This window comes from Phragmites australis, chromosome 10, assembly GCF_958298935.1.
Source record: "Phragmites australis chromosome 10, lpPhrAust1.1, whole genome shotgun sequence".
Taxonomy (NCBI): domain Eukaryota; kingdom Viridiplantae; phylum Streptophyta; class Magnoliopsida; order Poales; family Poaceae; genus Phragmites; species Phragmites australis.
In genome coordinates, this window is record NC_084930.1 from 28,375,510 (window position 1) to 28,385,020 (window position 9,511).

At 41.8% G+C, this 9,511-nt stretch overlaps 1 protein-coding gene across 2 annotated transcripts; it reads right to left on the reverse strand.

Annotated features, from left to right (window-relative positions):
• Positions 1–4,065: 4,065 nt before the first annotated feature.
• Positions 4,066–8,760, reverse strand: LOC133930572 (probable fructokinase-6, chloroplastic). Of its 2 annotated transcripts, none has more exons than XM_062377242.1 (7): positions 8,455–8,760; positions 7,034–7,251; positions 6,538–6,750; positions 6,217–6,414; positions 6,009–6,146; positions 5,608–5,724; positions 4,066–4,491 (listed from the first exon to the last, which is right to left on the reverse strand). In XM_062377242.1, the coding sequence occupies exons 1-7, from the start codon at positions 8,612–8,614 to the stop codon at positions 4,357–4,359; spliced, it is 1,179 nt and encodes a 392-aa protein (XP_062233226.1). In that variant the 5' UTR covers positions 8,615–8,760; the 3' UTR covers positions 4,066–4,356. The 2 variants fall into 2 exon arrangements, with proteins under 2 accessions (XP_062233226.1, XP_062233227.1); XM_062377243.1 differs by having other exon boundaries at positions 8,448–8,578.
• Between the last annotated feature and the right edge of the window lie 751 nt (positions 8,761–9,511).

Here is a 9,511-nt window from a genome sequence, read left to right on the forward strand (position 1 = left end):
CACAGACTACATGGCCATCTTCTGGAAAGCCTAGGCACCGCCAAAGTGCAAGTTTTTTGCTTAGATGACTATCCAGAATAGGCTATGGACTATGGATCGCCTGTCAAATAGAGGGTGGCCTTCCAACTCTATTTGCACCTTGTGCCAACGATTTCCAGAGACCTCCCACCATCTTCTGGTTGATTGCCGCTTCACCCGATGCATATGGGGACTTGTCGCATCCTGGATTGTCCAGCCGGCTATAGACCCCTCCAATTGGTTGCCATTGGTTTCGGTGCATGATTGGTGGTCGGCTATGGCGACCACACCTTAGACTCCACGAACGAAATCATGGGAGATTTGGAACGAACGAAATCAGTACACTTTTGACCACAGAGAGCAATCTTCGACCTAGATCATCCACCTTATTCCGGATGAAGCCTCCCTATGGGCTTTTGCGGGAGCACACCACTTGGGGCGCCTTATAGTATGAGAGTAGGTCTTTGGACATACTGGGGGACGCTCGGGCTCTCCAATCTTTATTTGTTCCAGCATGTAAATTTTTTTGAGCCATCAAGTCTTCTTCTTATTAATATAATGGACAGTTCTCCCGCCGGTTACATTCAAAGCTCTCACAATAAAGGGGAAAACATATGCTATCCATGATCTATTACACGGGCCAAGCGAGATCAATTGTAATGTAGGTGCTCCGTGCACATCTAATGGTGCACTTAGAGATGCTGTCCTCAAACAATCAGTTTCTATGAGCTGACAATGGAAGCCAATTGTGGAGCTAGAGGTCCACTAGATGTACTCCCTCCAATTCAAAATATAAGTCCATTTAGATCCGTCCTACTCAGTTAAACTTTGTTATCTTCAACTATCAATAATTAAAAGAATTGTATAAATTTAAAACATAAGGTTGATATTACTAGAATCATCATAAAAATGCATTCATAATAACTCTTTATATTGAACTAATATATTTTTGTAAATATTATTAGTCAAAGTGTCATATTGGAGACCGTGTCTAAATCCTAAGAGATTTAAATTTGGGATCAGATAGAGTAATTTTTAGGTAATCCCTCTGTAGCTACGCTAAAGATGTCTGGGAGCTAGTTCGTTTTTGGACGGAAGATATGATTAAGGCCCTAGCATCAGACCAAACTATCAGTCAATGGTGGAATGCAAACATAGAAAAGCATTCAAAGAATCAAAGGCGTTCGGTAGCGGAGGTCATCATATACACAGCTTGGAATATTTGCAAGGAGAGAAACCGATAAATTTTTGAACACAAGTCGGCGCTGCCGATACAAGTGCTTCACATGATCAAGGAGGAGATGAGTGTGAGGAGATTGGCTGATGGTCAACCAGTGATCGGATAGTTTCTGCTATGGAATTCACTATAAGGTGTTATTCTATTTTCTTATGTAATCACAGCATATGTAATTTGTCAAACTATTCTTTTTCTTAAATGAAAGAGCAGTGCTCCTGCTAAAAAAAACAGGTAATCCCTCTGTAAGATAATGGCCATGCTAGAATTCGTGCGATTAAACAATCCCAAGTTTGGATAGCATTGCCTTATCGAATATAGACATATCACATGAAAAATGATACGAGAGTACATTTGTGAATCATGCGAGCATGGTGTGGCAACAAAATGTAATGGTTACGGTTTGGAGACCGTAGCGATATGCAAAACACGCTAATTTGTGGCTGCAGGAAGTGGTACATAGGTAGGAATATTCCTTATATTGAATGGTACAAACTGAGCAGTATTGTTGCCAATTTGCAGTTGCAAAACCGAATGCTGTATACCACGTAGGCCATCTTTGGTACAACTGCTGCTTGTTTAGAATCTAGCTCGTGTGAGAAGCTGGTGGGAGAAAGGTTTTGCTCCTTAATTCAATCTCAGTTCCCGCTACTCATGAACTGCTGCAGAATCCAGCTATTTGGTACTAGCACTTTCGCTTTTATTTTACGAAAAAGATAAAACAGAAGCTATGCCAAACAAAATCTTGATAGTCCAATATTATTAGCAAGAGTTCTGTGTTTGTGCACGTAGCACTTTTGTTTAATCTTTACCCACTAGAATGTATTGCTATCCTCTTAGCTCGATCTGCTCGATGAAAAACTGTTTATGGTTCCCTTCCCTAAAAAATATATTTATGGTTCCCTTCCTAAAAAAACTGTTTATGGTTCCCAATGGCCATTAGCATGTGCTTCAGGGCTTTGACCGGTTTGACCTGAATTCGCCAATAAGCTTGACCAGTCAAACCTCGGCCACCACTCATCATCCGGGATCTTTTTTTCCCCTGCGTTGCTTGGGAAAATGGTGCATGAAAACACACGTCAATGGATTATCAAGTCCTTAGGACCACGGTCCACGGTGCAGAGATGAGATAAGATAAGATATGCTTGTGAAGCTATGAACCGAGCTGTGCAGCTTGCGGTTTGTGGAATGGCGTGCGTGTGTCGGCGGCCGGCTTCCCTTGCGCGGATCATCGCCAGCCCCACGCCCAAATTGCAAGATCCGCGCTTCCGCGAACGAGAGATTGGGTTGTTGGGTGAATGGGGCCGAACGGCTCTGTCGTTCTCGCCTCCAACTTGCCCTCGGCGAACACCGATTCTCATGTCGGGAATCATGCGCGCGTGATCCCTGGGAAGCTGGCCTCCTGCATTGGCTGCTCAATGCTCATCCCCTCGGCGTCTACGCACACCAGCCGCTGCTTCGAACCAGCTGCAGCCTGCTCTCGCCAGTGGACCATGGTTTGGGCGTGGGAAGCTTGCTGAACACTGCAGTGTACAGCTTCAGTGCCCGTCGGGGCTCGATGGTGACGATGGCGACGATGTGTGAGCTCGGTCTGGCGCAGTGGTGCTGAATCGGCTTCGTTGTTTCTGGTGCAGGTCAAAGCAGAGCAACACGTGAAACATGGAGCACCAGACAGAGGAGAGGTTAGGGAGTCCATCAGTCCAGGGCATGGACGGTTGGTGCTAAAGGTTTGACCTACTAGGCGTAGGGAGATAGCTAGGCTAGCCGTCGTCGCCTAGGTGGACAGGATCGCGTGATTTGGGCCAACATTCTTCGGAGTGGACTTAAGCTTGGCACTACCTAGCGTGATTCGGGCCAACATTCTTCGGAGTGCAACTCAAGCTCGGTACTACTCAGTTAGTTTTTACTTGTTATTTAGGATATTGATATGGTTTTCAACAAAAATATTTAACTATTATTTTTTATAACTATTTTTTGATAAAAATTAATAAAAATTAGATGGTGTTAAAATATTTTTATAATAAATTCACTACTATTATTTTTATATATTAAATTCTAATAATTTTGTATATATTAATGATAAAAAATTTAAAATTTAATTATATGTATTTTAAGACGATATCTATTTAAGAACAAAGCTAGTATCTTTTGGAAGGTCGTCCTCAATTTCAGGGATGATGTCCACAAAGTGAGGTGCCCAGGTTTTCATTCTCCTCCCCTTAAAAATTAAAATGCACCAGGGCGTACAGACAGAATATAAAAAGGAAACGAATCTAGTTGCTCATGTATGTTGCAAAACTTGGACTGTCCTCCAGCTGTTGACTGATGATATTGGAGCGAGAGACAGCGTGAGGGCAAGTACATTGTCTCATGCAATGTTACATATAATTTTATGGGTAGAATAAAAAGAGATGAGAGAAATGTCGTTGTTTTGCAAAGCAATAGTATTATAAGATAAAATTTAGAATTATAAGACTATTCTTACACCATTATATAAGTTATCATTGCTATACAACTCACAATATTTATTTATTCTATATAAAGTTAACAGATTATTATAAGACAACTGAAAAAATAAATAATTGTAGGAGTCATATGTTAAAAAACAAACCATTGTAGGAGTCATGTTAAATTGTTTTAAAATTACGTGCCAATACATGAGGCTAATAGCATGATGCTAAGGGAGCAGCCAAAATTGGGACAGAATGGAACACATAGAGCAAGTACAACCACCAGAAAATTTGAGAGCATCCTCTTGAAAAAAATAAAGAAAGAAAAACTGAGCAGGAACATCTAGTATGGCTCCTGCTTCGGATGGCAAACTGCATCGTGGTATTATTTAGAATGATTTTTCAGCAACATTACAATACCAGCACATAATTGCTGGACAGATACATAGCACACCAAGTAGTAACTTGATGACTCAAAATCCAACTTCACACGTCAAAAATGGACAGGAAACTGCCTCTTGCACCTGATTATTTGGTTTGGCTGGGGGCTTGGGATACACCACCAAAACGCCAAGTGGTATGCAAACGAAATTACACCTAATCTAACTGCATGGTGCTCGTGCCAGTTCATATTAATACACACAACAGGTACAGTTAAGCAACAACACTGGTCAGGGCGTCAAGCACTTGCTGTTGGGTGGGCAACGCAGGAATTGCACCTCTCTCTGTCACAGTAAGAGCTCCACAGACATTTGCGAACTTCAGGGCTTCTCTCAATCTACCTTCGTCCTGTTTAAGCCACATAAGAAAAATATGAGTATCTATTAAGCGCTGTTGCATAGCTCACTTTGTGTGGAAAACAAGAAATTACAGGGTATCCTGACGAATAAGGATGTCCAAACAAGCAACAACAGTGTTGCTGTTAATTTATGTTTGTGTACGTGTGAGGTGCCAACTGAAGATGTACCTGGACATTAGCTAATTGCATATCTCAGTAGAGAAGTACTGAAACTTAATATATTTTTGGAATAGCCCATAGCGAAATAAGGATGTCCAAACAAGAAACAAGTCACATATTTTACTTTTTTGTGTACGTGTGAGGCACCAACTGAAGATTTGCCCAGACATTAGGTTATTGCATATCTCAGTAGAGGAGGACTGATACTATGTTCTCGGAATAGTCTATAGTGAACCACTAAATCAGCTAGCACTAATGACTAGAGAGCATGGCTCTCCTGGTGGTAAATGTAACCACCATTGACAACATATGCAAGGAATGCTGTTGAGAATCTTGCCACTAGGGCATATCCCTTTCAACCACTGGTGATACTGCTCACTAGTTTCAGATGTAAATTGTAAAATAGATAATTTGAATGAAAAAAGCTTCCAAAATGGCAAAGCCAATTCAATTTTCCTGTGCTAGTGAGGTTGCTTTCAGTACGCAAAAAGATGGATTTCCCTATTGGCACCCTGGGGTATACATGATCCTACTCTTACTTTCGATCTCGAAGCTCCAGGTAAAGGTATAGTTTAACAAATATTTATTACAAAATCTGCAAGAGATGACAATTCATAGCATCTGGACTTGATTTGAATATGGAAACCTGAGTAGGATTTGGAAATGACAAATTTGCTATTCCAGCAGATAGGATATATCGGTATCTACAGACATCCAAAACTAAAGTCTTGGAATCTATATAAAGAACTAAATATACCAAAGATATGTATCACTTTAGTTCATTTAACAATCTTTTCATGCATCTGTCTGCCATAAAAACATGGAGGAAGGTGCTACAGCCAAACTGCAGGACAGGCCGAACAGAGTTTCACATGCATGTTCTTTGACTTCCTGATAGAAGAAAACAAAGTGCGTGCAGGCTCATAATCTGTAAGTTCTAGTCATACCTGGAGCAGTGTAAAATCTGTGACCAATTGAGATAGCATTCCAGCAACAAAAGCATCTCCAGCACCAGTTGTATCGACAGCAGTTACCTTCAGTCCACTTACTCTCCCACTGAATTCCTGTTAATTTATGAGAAGAATTTTGAACAATAACTTACAGACCTAGTTACGTAAGACAGGGTTACCAAGTGAACACAAGAAACAACAGAAGAGGTAGTAATATTCAGGTCTGAGCATGTAAGTTGAATAAAAAGTTTATTACTTCATGAAAGGATTATATAACATGCCATGTGACTTTTATCGGGCAACCAAGTGTGTTAAAGGAGGAACAAAAAACAAATAACATATCAATGTGAGAATAATAAAAGAAACAGTGGTCTCCGGATCACAAGTCGTACAATTACCTTAGAATAATATCTACAGCCGTCTGGACCTTCAGTGACAAGAAGCAACTTCAGTTTTGGGTGGATAAGTTTCTTAACAACAGCATCATCATATGGATCCTCCCCATTTGTCAGAAAGGAAACCTCCTCTTCACTTATCTGTTTCATAACAGGCGCACAGTCAACATAATTAAGTTTTGCATTCAACATAAATTAACATGCTTGTTACCTTGATAACATCAGCACTTTCCCATATGCTCAGGATACCATCTCTAGCATCCTCAGCCGATGACCACAATGGGAGCCTCAAATTCGGATCATATGAAACAAGTACTCCAGCATCTTTAGCTGCTTTAGCAGCTGCAATATGAGCAGTTTTACAGGGCTCAGTTATAAGACTTATTGAGCCATGGTGGAATATTTTTGCCTAGCATAAATAACATGATTAAGTTACATTCAGTTTGTCACAAATATGTCTACATAATTAAAGAAAACAGATAGTAGTGGAGAAGCACAACTAATGAAATAGCAACATAACACCTTTTTATACCTTCCTTATAAGATCAAGGTCAAGTTCTTTTTCTTCAAGTAGCATATCAGCACTTGGATTACGGTAGAACATAAATTCACGTTCACCATCACTTCGGAGTGTCACAAAAGCCAAAGCTGTTCTAGCATGGGGATCAAACAGTAATCCTTGATTGTTTACATTATTCTGCTTCAATATATCGGATAGCATATAGCCAAATTCATCATCACCAACCTACATGTGTAAAGCATAAAATCCGAGAAGATTGGAAATTGCGTAATTACAAAAAACAAGTCTCGGGCCAATTTCAAACATGAAAGGGATAAGCTGCAAATAATTATCAGGAATACAAATGAATGCATCGTGCAACGAAAGATTGTTAAGGACATATCAGGGAGTATGAACATGTAAAAAGATTATAAATTTATACCACATAAACTCCATGTATTTTCCTTTTTTCTAGGTTCCAAAAGGAAAAGTGGATTTGTAACGATAAACAAGATGAAGACAAATATACCTTTCCAATGAAAGCTGATGACCCACCAAGACGAGCTATTCCAACCGCAACATTGGCAGGCGCACCCCCTGGAGCCTTCTTGAAGGCTGATGCTTCCGCCAATGACACACCATTGACAGTTGGAACGAAGTCGATTAGCAATTCTCCAAAACACACCACATGTGGAGAATCGCTCATTCCAGGGGCACCATCACTGCTTAAGGCCGCTCTCATTCCAACTAAGGTTCAGAATTGAATGAAACAAGAAGAAAATCAAGTTGTCTGGCTTTCACACCATCATATCTAAATTCATAAAATGTTAGCTCAAAAGTTAAACATCATTCCATTTATCCAAAAACATTTTATTGTAAAGTGAGTGACCAATCCACAATAATTCACAAGATGACTACCAATGCATATGATAACAGAGTAAAATCCAATTTAGTAAGCAGAACTCCATTGTGGGATTCAAACCTAACCATTAAAGGAGAAGCTGTGGGGATGGCAAAACCTATGACTGCATAGGTTTTTATTGAAAAGAATCCTAATACGTCATTGGGTGGGATGGCAGAACAAACCAAAAAATGTTTTATTAAATCTAAATAATCACCAAAGGCTGATAGGGCGACCAAGAAACTAGTGCTATGCTGCTACATGTTTCAGGAAACATAATCGTGGCAAAAGGAGTTACTTAACACTGGAAATGCCAACCAGCCACCACAAGTGGGCTCATTGCTGGACAGCATTGACACTTCCAATTGCTGGTCAACCAAAATAGAAGCCACCCTGGTTAATATAGCTTATTTAAAGCAATCTATTGCAATCATCCAAACTCATGACTCATGTTGATGCCAAACTCATGTGTGACTTCAGGATCCGGATTCGGGCATAACTTGCTATACCCCAACATGAGCGCAGCAATTTTGCACACATGATGCCCATCATGCCTAAACCCTCGGTACTGCACATTGTGCTCGGGCACACACACATCCAGCTCACATTTCAGTTACAGAACAATGTCCTCACTCTCCCCACCCCAAGTCCCCGGGGGAAATTGATTATATGTCCCAAACGTTATCAACCTTTGATAATATGTTTGAAGTTGATCATTTTTTGATCATATGTCCCACACGGACTAGTTTGTAACAAAATTTTGCATTGAGTAAGAGAGGTGAAGGATAAAATTTGTTACAAACTGGTCCTGTAGGACATATTATTATCACTTCGGATATATTATTAAAGGTTGATCAACTTTAGAACATATAATCAAATTTTCAAGGCCCGGACGCCCATTTCTTAGCGCCCTCGGCTACCAAAATAGCGTAAACTCGTAAAGCATAACCTCAATCATGGGCAAGTAGTAGTAGCAACTAACAGTATCAGCATATGCTAGCCGAGCACACTGCTAACAGAGAGCGTAGAAACATACACGCACCCAGTACCTGCGGCCTTCCGGAGCGCCGCGGGGGAGGCAACGCAGCGGGGCCTCGATATGGCGGCGGCGGGGGAGCGGAGGAAGCGCCTCCCGCCGGCGCGAGGGGGTGAGGAGGACGGGAGGCGGCCGCCGGCGGACAAGGGCGGCGCCGCGGCGTGGAGAGCCATGCCGAGGCCGCGAGGCGGGGTTATATTATATGGTCGGGCGGCGGCCGGAGGCAGCGGAGGAAGTCAGGAAGCGATGGCGAGGGGAGCGAGCGAGCGAGCGCCGCGGGCTTCCGGGTGGATTCTGGCTTTGCAACAAGTCCAATTCTGGTCTTTCAACTCTCGCTGCGATTGAAAAAGGTCCATCGTCTCTGATGTCTGATACCGGTTAACTTTAGGACTCGTTTGAATTTTGGGATATAAAAAGTGGACACTCATTTCCATTTTTTATTATAATTCTTCATTCATTTTCTTTTTTTCTATCTCACTCCTCTTTTTTTCAGTTGCCAAACGAGTTCTTAGTCCTCCAATTATGATTTTTTTTTAAATTCATCCTTCCATATGAACAAGACAGTTTTACACATGATCTTACTGACTAGGATCCTTCGTAGCATCAAATAGTTCCCTTCACGCATTCTCTAAATCCGTCCCACATTCTCTCTCAAATCTCTGGTTCCCAATTCTCCGTTTATGCAACCTCTCGCAACTCCCAAACCCTGGCTCTGCACGCCAATCTTGCCATTCGAGCACCCCAATCCCGTCGTCGACCCACCATTCTCTCTACCCGCAGGTCTCCGAATCATGTCGTCATTGACAAGGTCAGCTGTGTGAGCTCATGGTCGTCGTCGGGCGATCGTCATCAAGCTCCAATATCAGCTTTGGTGGTCCCGCTGGTGAGAGCCCGCTCAGCCTTGTGTGTTGCATCCATCAGCTCCAGGACATCCAAGACAACATTCACGAGACCTGAATGGTGCTCCCGAGTTGTTCGAGCTCGAACTAGGGTTCACAAATGTGTTTGAGCACCGAAATGCGTTCCCCAGCGCATTCTTCGAATATCGCGAATATCAATTGAAATTCAAA

Excerpts from the sequence above, each read along its gene's own strand:
- LOC133930572 (XM_062377242.1), bottom strand. The coding sequence starts at position 8,614 with ATGGCTCTCCACGCCGCGGCGCCGCCCTTGTCCGCCGGCGGCCGCCTC. Across the intron at positions 7,252-8,454 it reads GGCGCTCCGGAAGGCCGCAG|TTGGAATGAGAGCGGCCTTA; the intron begins GTACTGGGTGCG and ends TCTGAACCTTAG. Across the intron at positions 6,147-6,216 it reads AAAGTGCTGATGTTATCAAG|ATAAGTGAAGAGGAGGTTTC; the intron begins GTAACAAGCATG and ends GTTATGAAACAG.